General features: G+C 55.4%; 1 protein-coding gene across 1 annotated transcript; it reads left to right on the top strand.

Moving 5' to 3' along the window:
• The first annotated feature begins 8,606 nt into the window (after positions 1 to 8,606).
• SPPL2C (signal peptide peptidase like 2C) lies at positions 8,607 to 10,830 on the top strand. Its single transcript, XM_035303234.3, has one exon. The coding sequence runs from the start codon at positions 8,665 to 8,667 to the stop codon at positions 10,684 to 10,686; it is 2,022 nt and encodes a 673-aa protein (XP_035159125.3). The 5' UTR covers positions 8,607 to 8,664; the 3' UTR covers positions 10,687 to 10,830.
• Positions 10,831 to 12,150: the final 1,320 nt, after the last annotated feature.

Below are 12,150 nucleotides of genomic sequence, written 5' to 3'. Positions count from 1 at the left end.
CGCGGTCTGAGGATACCAGGAACAGACAGGCGACACAGTGCCAAGAGCCCCAGTGCTCCTGCTGAGAGAGGGCAGGTCTCACTGGGAGGGCCTGGGCCAGTGGGTAGCTAAGGATATCCTCGAAGGCCCTATGGAGTACTCTGCTCCACCGGTTCTCCAAGCTCTGTGCCCCAAAGTAGAGAGATGGAGCAGGGGACCCTGGGAGCGCCATGACAGAGGTAGGCTGGAGAGTTCCAGAGCAACTTGGGGAGGTATTGTGGGGATCGGAGAGAAGCCCAGTAAAAGGTCCTGGCTGCCTGGAGAGACCAGAAGTGACCTGAGTCTCTAGCGGGCACAACAGAGACAGCTTCCCGACTGCCTCTCACCCAGTGAACAGGGAAAGGTGAGAAGGCAAGGCTTTCCGGAGACAACTCTGGTGGGGATGGGATGGGGGGCTCACCCGGGGTGGAGGAGTCAAAAAGGCAGGGGTTGGGGACAGCACAGACGAGGCGTGCACAAGCCCAGCCAGGCCGCACGGGCCTCCTGGTTGATCTCGCTGCCAGACACCCTCTGGGCACCTACCTTGCACTCAGTACTGTGCTGGGTGGTGGGTGAGTGGGAGGTGAGCAGCCACCCCAGGGGGACCCCAGGAACCCCAAGAAAGCACAAAGCTCAGAGTCTCTGGCTGTGGAAAGCCACCAAGAGGACAGCTCCAAGACAAGGCAGGGGGTCATGGGAGAAGCTGGAGGTAACCACTGGGCAGGCAGATGGAGCCTGGGCTCCCTCCCATTCAGAGAATCTGAGGGCAGAGCAGCTGCGGGACACACCTGGGAACATCTGAGCCTCAAAACCTGCAGCCCAGAAGCCCGGAGTTCTACCTCCCATGGCAGATGTCTGCTCTGGGCTTCCGCCCCTTCAGAGAAGGCAGCCCCGAGACCAGGCGTCTGGGCCACTCTGCTCAGGTTCCGCTTGGGTGGGGAGGCCCCTCTAGGATTGAGCGGGGTGTGGTGTGCCCACAAACACACGTGCAACTACACAAAACGAGGGGAGCCACTGGGGGCCTCCAAGACCCAGAATGCCTCATGCCAGGAAGAATTTCTCTCCCCACCATGCCCAAAGGCTGCGGTCTCCGAACGCTGCCCCCTCCTAAGCCCATTTGTCCTTGATACCCTCCCTCATGGGCACAGAACAGCAGTGGAGGAAAAGCCCTGCTCGCCTGGGTGCCGTTCCGGCCTCCCCTCCTGTCCCTTAGTGTGACAACACAGCCCCTGCCCAGGGGTCCTCGGCCTCCCTTCCGGGCCTCCTCTCTGGCCCCTGCTACTGATGGCTCAGCTGTCCTGGGACCAGGACCAGGTGTGGAGTCAGATCCGGGAAAACCATGTGTTCGGAGGGAAGAATCCACAGAATAACACCTTCATTGTGGGTACTGCAGATTACTTTGCCATCCACAGACTCCTTTATACCATTTTTCCTCGAATTCTCAGCTAGCCCACAGACGTCGTAACCCACCTATTTTGCAGCCAGAGAAACAGGCCTGGCAGCTCCCCTGAAATTGAAGGTCTGGTCCAAGTCTAAGGCTCTTTTCACCCCTCAGTGAACTGAAGTCTTTGGGGCTGGGGTTCTGGGAGGCCAGAACCAGTGAAAAGCCCTGTGGCAAGAGGGCAGCAAGGAGGCCTCAGGGCCTCAGCCAATCTGGAGCATGCCCCACGTGGAGATGGGACTTCTCTAAAGATGGCCTCACCATGTCCAGCGGCTGAGCCCAGCTGCGTGGAAGCAGTGGGGGTTCTGTGGATCCAGCATCTCCTTCCCCAGCTTCCCGACATCCTCCACTCCTTAAAATGCTGCTGAACTTCAGACAGCGCAGCCCAGGCCACCCTCAGCCATGGTGGGCCTCCCTGCACCCCACCAGAGAGAGTGCCACTGGCCTGCAGCCCACGGCTATCTCAGAATCTCCTTATCCAAACTTCCAACTGACTTCAAACTCAGCTGCCCACACTTGCCTCAAACACAGAAGGGAACGCTTTCTACAGTTTGCTAACAGCAACACTGGTCATCATTGACTGTTTATCGGGCCTCCGTGCTGCTGAGCCCTGCACGTGTTAATGAGGCAGGGCTGTTATCCCCATTTAACAGATACAGCAAATAAAGCCCAGAGAGGTTAAGATACCTGCCTGTTAGCACCCACGGCTGGATGAAAAGCCAGGGAGGCCACACTAGGCTTCCATGAAGCTTAACTCCTAGGCAGTGGGAGTTGTTATTGAGTCTGTCCTCCCAGCCCCACTGCCCCCTCCAATCCCCTCCCCAGGGAAATCCTTCCATCTCCAGCCTGTGGTCAAACAGCATTCAGAGATGAACTAGCTGAAGGAATCGGAGCCAGCTCTAGCTGCCAGTCTCCCATCCCCAGCCCCATCCCTGCTCTACCTCAGAGCATCGCCCCCTACCCCTGCCCTCAGCTCACCAACCCCTGCAGGTCCTGCTGGCAGCCCAGACTCAAGCAACGCCCGGGCCGCGTACATTTGTCAAAGCTCTCAGTGTGTTGGGAACACCAATGACACCGTCATTGGAGATCATGCCGGAGACTGCCCTTGGCCACCAACAGCAACCCTACCAGCTTCTGTCCCTCCAAGGGGTCCTGGATTCATCCCTCTGCCCAGCCTCACTGCCCATTGGGCCAAGGCAGGTGGGGCAGAAGCAGGGACCTCTTAGGTGCCTAAGGAGCCCAGGTTGGGGGCATGGCACACATCAGATAGGGTGGGGGTACATGGAGGCATGGCAGGCATCAGCTAGGGTGAGGGTGCATGGGGGCACAGTGGGCATCAGCTAGGGTGGGGGTCACGGGGGCAGCAACCGGTGGCCTGCCTGTCTCACTCTCATCCCAGGGGAGCGGGGAGGGAGTGGATGACGATCCACTCTAGAACACGCAGCAGAGAAGGTGCTGGGCAGGGCAGCAAGGGCAGGTGAGGGGCCAGGTGAGCTGGGCCCCTTTCCCACCCTTCCTGGGACCCACTGCCCGGGGTCTGCTGCCCCTGCTGCGCTGTGTGATAAAGATCAATGTTCCAGGGGCACCTAGGTCTTCAAGTGGAAGGCAGAGACATTGCCCCAGCCTGCTCTGAGCAGCCACCCCAAGAGCCCAGGCCATAGTTAAGGGGGCAGTAGGGAGGGGAGTGGGGGAATTTGCAGGGAGCAAAGTCACAGAGGTCAAGGGTGCCCTCCAGGAAAGGGGTTGAATCTGGAGGCCCGTGGAGGTGGGAAGGGTGGCAGTGCTGACGTCTAGGGGGAGGATTGCAGCCTGGCAGCGGGCCATGGCCTCAAGGGGCACTCATGTGAAGGCACTGACCAGGGCTCCAAGTGGCCACTGGAAGAGTGATTCCAGGGCTGATGGATGGGGTTGGGCAGGGGCATGGGGACCTGGGGAAGCAGTGATCAGACCTGTGAGAGCCTTCTGCGAGCGGGGTCCCAGGCAGCACCTTGGCGCGTTGTACCCAAGTGAGCTAGAAAGAAATGCCACGCTCTGAGTTCAAATTATCAGTCCTTCATTCAGCCCGCCACCGAGAGGCAGCTAATGCTCAAAATCAAGCCCCGAGGAATGGGCTTGATTTCCCTTTATATTTTGATTTAGGGAGAGAGGGGGCAGCCTAGCTGAAGCGGAATTTTACAGAAACAGAACAAGCAAGTTAGTAGGAGGAGGCTGGTAACCAGGGGGCAGGAGGTTCCCAGTTGCTAAGGGTGTTTCCATACAATCACTAAGGGGGATAGCGGGAGAACTTTCCATAGAATCAATCACCAAGGAAGGTGTCCACAATCAGGTAGACTAGCCAAGCAGGATGCGGTTACAGTGGCTGCAGGCCTATGAACAGCGTGAACCACTCTTAACGGCTCCAAGCTTTGAGTGCAGCATGACCCAGTAATGCCCCTGAGGGGCTGCAGCAGGGAGGGAGAAGCTCCAGAGAGCTTCTCAGGCTAAGATGGAGTCAGTTAGGCTAACCCAGGTTAGGTTATTACAGGTAGAGGGAGCCTTCTGAGAATTCTCTGGGCCCCAGGAAACCAGTCCACAGGTCGATCTGGGAGAAGGGAAAGGAGCAAGCTCTGATTGAGGCATCCGTGCAGACCCCCAAATCGGGGCATGTGCTGGTCTGATGGAGTCCAGGAGAACTAAAATGAAGACCCGTCCCGTGGAGAGAGCAGCTGGAGGGAACAGGAGTTGCTCCTTGTTCTGTTTTATTTTTTAAATTGTGGTAACATACACATAAACGTCCCATTTTGGCTGGGCGCAGTGGCTCATGCCTATAATCCCAGCACTTTGGGAGGCTGAGGTGGGTGGATTACTTGAGGTCAGGAGTTCAAGACCAGCCTGGCCAACATGGTGAAACCCTGTCTCTACCAAAAATACAAAAATTAGCCAGGTTTGACAGCACGTGCCTGTAATTGTAGCTACCTGGGAAGATGAGGCAGGAGAATCGCTTGAATGAGGGAGGTGGAGGTTGCAATCAGCTGAGATTGTGCCATTGCACTCCAGCATGAGGGACAAGAACAAAACTCCATCTCAAAAAAAAAATAAGTCCCATTTCAACCATGTCAGTGCGCAATTCAGTGACTTTAAATACACAGTGTTGTGCAACTGTCACCACTGAGATAGAAAACGTTCCGGAACTTCTTCACACTCCAAACGGAAACCCCATACCCATCAGTCATCCCCCTTCTCCCTTCCCCCGGCCTCTGCCCACCATGAACCTGCTCTATAGAGCTGCCTGTTTTGGCTGTTTGATATAAGCAGAATTAATCGTACAATATGTGTCCTTTTGTGTCTGGCTTCTTTCATTTACATAATGTGCTTCCACTTAGCATAATGTTTTCGAGGTCCGTCCACATGGTAGCAGGTATGAAAACCTCACTCCTTCTTATGGCTGAGTGCTATTCCCTTGAGTGGGGAGACTGCACTTTCTCCATTCATCAGCCGACGGACATTGGGGTTCTCTCCACTCGTTCAAGTTATTATGAATCGTCCTGCTATGAGCATGCATGTACACACTTTTGTTTGAACACCTGATTTCAATTCTTTTGGACATATATGCAGGAGTGTAAGTGCTGGTCATGTGGTAACTCTGTTTAACTCACCTGGGAATCGCCAGACTGTTTCCTGCAGCGGCTGCACAATTTTACATTCCCACCAGCAGAGTATGAGGGTCCCAGTTTCCCTGCATCCTCGGCAAAGCTTGTGATTGTCTGGGTTTTATGACAAAGTGGGTGTGTTGGTTCTTGGGGTTTTTTCTGTTTTTGTTTTTTGTTGTTGTTGTTTTGAGACAGTTTCACTCTTGTTGCCCAGGCTGGAATGCAATGGTGCAATCTCAGCTCAGCGAAACCTCTGCCTCCCGGGTTCAAGTGATTCTCCCGCCTCCGCCTCCCGAGTAGCTGGGATTACAGGCATGCGCCACCACGCCCGGCTTCTTTTATACTCCATGTTGATCAGGCTGGTCTCGAACTCCCAACCTCAGGTGATCCACCCACCTCAGCCTCCCAAAGTGCTTGGATTACAGGGGTGAGCCACTGCACCCAGCCGGTTCTTGTTTTTTAAAAGATCCACGACCCTGTGTGGAGAACAAGGCTCCAAGTGAGGGTCTAGGTTGCCCATTTGTGGCTGGGGCCAGAAACAGTTTATCACAGCCCTCCGTCAGGGGCTGCCTGCCCTGCCTCCCCTGCTGTGCCCAGCATTTACATGCTTGGATTCAGACAGTTCCACCCAGTTCAGACACTGCTGTAGTCTGTGATAAGAACCCTAGAGGCGAGCCTTCCTCTCCTAACCACACTCCTGGCCAACCTCTCCTTTGAAATGGGAGCACTCAGAAGGGACAGCTGGCAGCCTCCTCCCCTGGGCTCTGCCCGCTTCTCCTCACACCGGCTGGCCGTTTGTTCTCCAGTCACTTGTATTTGTTCCCGAACATGTTTCCGACAGTTCGCTTGTCATTGTAATTACCGTTGTAATCTAACTAAATGTTATATTACTGATGAATCAGAAGTGCACTAACAAGGAGAGATGTTTCTTATGAAAATTCAGTCAAATGCTTTGAAGGATACTTTGCAAATGCCAAAAATATTGGCAAATTAGTTGTGGGTGAGACAAGTGTAAATAATTGGGTGGGAAAGAACTGTCAGGATCTCAGACGGGTTCTGCTTGCTGACCACTTCGCAGGGTCCTTTAAACTCGCCATCCACTTCAAAGAGTCCACCGCTGCTGTTGGAGATATTTCATCCCTGTGGATTTCCCAAGGAACAAAGGTGGGGCTGCAAGAGATGAACCTGTAATAGGAGAGGCCTTGACAGGCACAGTGGCTCACGCCTGTAATCCCAGCACTTTGGGGGACCAAGATGGGTGGATCACATAAGGTCAGGGGTTCGAGAGCAGCCTGGCCAACATGGTGAAACCCCATGTCTACCAAAAGTATGAAAATTAGCCAGGTCTGGTGGCATGCACCCGTAATCCCAGCTACTTGGGATGCTGAGGCAGGAGAATTGCTTGAACTTTCGAGGTGGAGGTGGCGGTGAGCCAAGTTTGCACCACTGCACTCCAGCCAGCCTGGGGGACAGAGCAAGACTCCATCTCCAAAAAAAAAAAAAAGAAGAAGAAGAAGAAGGAGAGACCTTGAGAAAGATCAGTGATTGGCCAGGCAGAGTGGCTCACGCCTGTAATCCCAGCACTTTGGGAGGCTGAGGTGGGCGAATAACTTAAGGCCAAGAGTTCAAGACCAGCCTGGGCAAAAGGATGAGACCCCATCAGTACTAAAAATACAAAAATTAACTGGGTGTGGTGGCACATGCCTGTAATCCCAGCTACTCGGAGGCTGAGAGGGGAGAATTGCTTGAACCCAGGAGGTGAAGGTTGCAATGAGCTGAGATCATGCCACTGCTCTCCAGCCTGAGCAACAGAGCAAGACCCTGTCTCAAAAAAAAAAAAAAAATCAGCATGCTTACCCCTTAGAGGTTAAAATTACATGTGTGTTGTGGGGCTGCCCACAATCGTGCCCCAAAAAAGACATGTTGAAGTCCTAACCCCCAGCACCTCTCAATGTGACCTTATTGGAAATAGGGTCTTTGCAGACATAATCAAGTGAAGATGGGTCATTAGGGTGGTCCTATCCATCATGACCATGTCCTTATAAGAAGAGGAGGAGAGACACAGAGACAGACAGGGAGAATATCGTGTGACAACCTAAGCAGAGACAAGTGGCAGGCCAGGCCAGCGGGGAGAATGTGAGGACAATGGAACCCGGACTGCCAAGCTCCAGCCCCCAAATCCCTCCCTCTGGTTCCCCCGCCGGGGGCCCCAGGGTTACTCTCTCACACACTAACTACTTTGAAAACCTTGTTCTTCAACTCTCCTCCATCACGCGTGGCCTGCAGAAGCCTGCACAGGAGGCCCTGGGTGACATGTGAGAGCATGTACCACAGAGCTGGGTGCGAACTTGCAGAGCCAGAACTTGGCTCCCGGCTTCAAATCCAGCCCTCACCAGTGTTCAAGTTCTCTTTCCAGCAGGAAGTCTGCCCAGCCTCAGAGCTGCAGCCAAGAGAGTGGCTCAGAATCCAGCATGAAACATTTGGGAGACATCAAGGTCCAGCGATTTCACCAGCACGAGAGCCCCAGCCTTCCTTGCTGTGTCAGTTTGGGCTTCTCCAAGCCTCAGTTTTACTCATCCATGAAGTGGGTGTATTAAGGTAAAATTAAGCTTCTATAATAAAGAGACCCATGATAAACCAATGCCATTAGGAAGATCATGCCCCTCTCTCTATCTTGTAACAGGCCACAGTGCTCATCCTGGGCTACTGTGCCACATGGACATCCAGGGACCTGGCTCCCTTCACTTTCTTCCTCTCCATTCCTTGGGACATTGTCCTCCTCGCCATAGACAGACGCATCACAGGCCTGTCCTTGTTCTGACTGCTGAGAAAGGGAAACAGGGTAAACAAGGAGCCCCACAGTCTGGCAGCCTATGCCCCCGATGTAAAGAGTTCACATCAGTTTTGCTCAATTTCTCCTGCCAAGAACTTGGTCACGTGGCCGTTCCCAACTGCAAGTGGGGTTGGCGATGAATTCCGGTCATGTGCCTGGTAGAAAGGGGGACCAATTTTGAGGGACAGCCTGGGGCTGGGCAGTTACAATGACACTGCCTTGCAGCTGTGCAATAGGTACAGCCATGGCTCCTGGCACCTAGTAAGCGCTCATACAGGTGCTCAGTGGGACCTTAGAAACTCTCTGGCCCAACGTCTTTGTGTCTTTGTTTCTTTACAGTGAAAGAAACAGGCCCAGAGAGGAGTGACATTGGCCTGGGTCCCCCATGGGTAAGGGACAAAGTTGGTTCAGAATCCTATCTGGCCTGCAGACCCCGTCCTCACACCTTTTATTTCAAAGTACCTGCTCTAACCCCACTAGGGTCTGGGCGGACCGCAGGGTCCAGATGATCTCTCCCGTGATCTCCCAGGATTGGGGATATCATTCTAGAGGAACCCTGTGCCCCACAGCAGGGTTGGGGACCCTGGCTGGGGATCCCACAGCTTTATGACTCGGTAGGTGTGGCCCTGAACCGAGTCATAAAGGACCTACCTGGTCCTTTGCTTTGTGACAAAGGACCATGCCCACTCCTGGGAGGGGGATTGGGCTGCCGCCCTGGGACACTGCAGTGGGAGCTGAGGAGGATGGCATGCCTCAGCTTCCTCCCCGCCATGGGCTTTCTCCTCCTCATCAGCACTGTGGCCTGGGGAGAGTATGGCGTGGTCCACGTGGTGTCGGAGAACTGGAGCAAGGACTACTGTATCCGGTTCAGCTCCCATTACATCACCCTCCCCCAGGACCTGGACCACACCCCGCTCCTGCCCCTGTATGATGGCACCAAGGTAGCCTGGTGCCCGGGTGAGGATTCCCTCCACCAGGCCCAGTCCGGCTCCCCCAGCCAGCGGCCCCTCTGCCAGACCACCGCCATGGTCATGGGGGGCAACTGCAGCTTCCACACCAAAGGCTGGCTGGCTCAGGGCCATGGTGCCCATGGGCTGCTCATTGTGAGCCGGGTCAGCGACCAACAGTGCTCAGACACCACCCCGGTGCCCCAGGACCCCCACCAGCCCCTGCCAAACCTCACCATCCCCATGGCTATACTCCACTACGCCGACATGCTGGACATCCTAAGCCACACTCGTCGGGGGGCTGTGGTCCGTGTCGCCATGTACGCGCCCCCCGAGCCCATCATCGACTACAACATGCTGGTCATCTTCATCCTGGCTGTGGGCACAGTGACCGCAGGCGGCTACTGGGCCGGCCTGACCAAAGCCAACAGGACACAGCGGCACCGTGCCCGAGGAGGAGGGGGGCCTGGCGGTCACCGCCCACCGCCAGAAGCAGCAGCAGCTGAGGGAACCCAGGAGAAAGACGATGAGGACATCCCAGTGGACTTCACGCCGGCCATGACGGGCACAGTGGTCACTGTGTCCTGCTCGCTCATGCTGCTGCTCCACATCTGCTATGATTACTTTGTCTACGTCATGACCGGGATCTTCAGCCTGGGTGCTGGCACTGGCCTCTACAGCTGCCTGTCACCCCTGGTGTGCCGCCTGCTCCTGCAGCAATACCAGAGGCCTCCGCACGGCCTCCAGACTTCTCTGCCACTGCCCCTGCTGCTGCTGGCGATCCTGTGCACAATGGTGGTCGTCTTCTGGGTGGGCTGCCGCAACGAGGACTCCTGGGCGTGGCTCCTGCAGGACGCGCTGGGCATTTCCTGCTGCCTGTTCATCCTGCACCGCGTGCGGCTGCTCACTGTCAAGAACTGCTCCTCCTTCCTGCTGGCCCTGCTGGCCTTTGACGTCTTCTTCGTCTTCGTCACTCCCTTCTTCACCAAGACTGCTGAGAGCATCATGGTGCAGGTCGTCACGGGCCCTGCAGAGTCTTTGAGCCACAAGAAGCTGCCCATGGTGCTCAGAGTGCCCTGGCTAAGAGTCTCCGCCTTGACCCTGTGTGACAAGCCCTTCTCCATCCTTGGCTTTGGTGACATCGTGGTCCCCGGCTTCCTGGTGGCTTACTGTCGCCGCTTCGATGTGCAAGTCTGCTCCCGGCAGGTCTACTTTGCAGCCTGCACCGTGGCCTATGCCGTGGGCCTGCTGCTCACATTCATGGCCATGGTCCTCATGCAGATGGCCCAGCCTGCCTTGCTCTACCTAGTGCCCAGCACCCTGCTCACCAGCCTGGCTGTGGCTGCCTGCCGCCAAGAGCTCAGTCTCTTCTGGACCGGCCAGGGTAGAGTCAAGACGCCTGGGCTCTGCCATGCCCCTTCAGCTGACTCTAGGCAGAAGCAGGAGGGTGCAGCAGATGCCCACACAGCCAGCATACTTGAGAGGGACACCAGCCAAGGGGCGGGGGACTTAGACAGCAACCCTGGAGAAGACACTGCCAAGACTGTCACCATATCTGAGAATGAAGCCACCACTCCTGAGGACTGCAGTGATAGCTCTGAGGGCTGGAGTGATGCCAATTTGGATCCTAATGAGCTGCCGTCCATCCCTCCTGGGGCCTCAGAGGAGCTGATGCCACTGATGCCAACGGCCATGCTGATTCCACTCATGCCCCTAATGGCCCCACACTCAGAGCTGGGCTGTGTCCATGCCCAGGCCCAGGTCCATGACACCAGCCTGCCCTGGTGGGCGGGGGGGTCCACAAGAGGAAGGGTTTGAAAGTAAGAAAGAGCATGTCAACCCAGGCACCCTTGTGAACCGAAGCCCCTGGGACACATGCCTCTCGAAGGCCTGGTGGGATATTGCAGAGCAAAGCCATGCCTGGCAACAAGAAACCAGGGCATTAAAGAGATTCCCTATCTACCCGAGGAGCCTCTCGTTTGTCGGGATGCAAGAGAGCAGCAACCACAGCATAAGTGTGTGCAGAGCTCGGAGCACCCTTAGGAGCAGGCACCACCCCCAAACCACGAAGAGAGGGAAACTGAGGCTCCAAGTGGGCCTATGACTTGCAGAAGTTCACGCAGCAAGGTTGGGATTTGCATCCAGGGCTCCCTGGGCGGCTATTCCCCTCTCCCTGCCTGCCCCACCCCTTCCCAATCCAGAGCTGGAGCTTCTCAGCTTGGCACACAGCCCCCACCCCATCCCTGCCACCCGCCCTAGGCTCACTGCCCATCTTCTCTCCACGCGCAGATTGCATGGAACCTTGATCTCCCCTGACTGTTTCTTGTCCTCTCCTCTCTCTGCATATGCTGTTCCCTCTAGCAGGGATGACTTCCCACTCCAGACTCCAACCTGGCTCCCTCACTCACTAGAAAATTCCTAAGCATCCTTCACTCCTCAGCTCACATGCATTCTGCAAAACATCTCTGCTCAAGAATCCCAGGGGGCAGCACCAAGCCCAGCACATGCCCTTATGCACCACCCATTCCACCTTCAGACATTGAGTATGTCCCTACTGTGTGCACCTTCCTGTGGTGAGCACAGGGAAGGCCTCTGTCTAGCTGGGGAAGGGCAGCGGTGGAACAACCTTAGAATTGCCTCAAAGAGAAGGCAGGTTGGAGAGGTTGAGGCCAGGATGGAAGAATTCGGGAGACCCTGGCCTCCTTCGCTGACTCTAGGTAATGTTCAAGCTTCTTTGGGCCTCTGTAGTCTCATCTGCAAAATGAGATTCATAATACCAGGTCCATCTGGAGGCAGGGGCATGGACAAGATGACCGCCTAAGGACCCTACAGGCTTTTAGGCCATGTAGGGTGCTTGTATGTTGCTTAATCAAAGCAGACAAACTCTGGGGTGAGAAAGCTTCCCGGAGGAGGCATTTTTGGAGGGGAGGAAGGTCTTTCCCAAGAGGCAGTGTGGTTCAGTGGTTAAGGCTCTACAGCCAGGCTGCCTACCACAAATCCCAGCTCTACCACTGACTATGTCACTGAGCAAATGACTTATCTGTTTGGTGCCTCAGTTTTCTTGTCTGTAAAATGGGATAATAGGAACTACCATCTGGTTATTGGGAAGTTGGAAAGGGTTGGCCTATGCCAGGAAATTGGGACAAAGAATCCACTACACGTGCGCTATGTTTATATTGCTCTCCTAGTGAAGGTCTCGCAGAGTCAAACCCAGCTCCTGCAAGGTGCTGGGGTTTCGGCCCAAGGGCCAAAACCCCCAAACCAAACCCCCTACTGCCACAA

Source organism: Callithrix jacchus, chromosome 5 (genome assembly GCF_049354715.1).
Source record: "Callithrix jacchus isolate 240 chromosome 5, calJac240_pri, whole genome shotgun sequence".
Lineage (NCBI taxonomy): Eukaryota > Metazoa > Chordata > Mammalia > Primates > Cebidae > Callithrix > Callithrix jacchus.
The sequence above is the reverse complement of the archived record's forward strand: the minus strand, read 5'-3'. Positions and strand labels throughout refer to the sequence as shown.

What these genes read in the sequence shown, in the direction of transcription:
- SPPL2C (XM_035303234.3), top strand. Translation starts at nt 8,665, where the DNA reads ATGGCATGCCTCAGCTTCCTCCCCGCCATGGGCTTTCTCCTCCTCATC.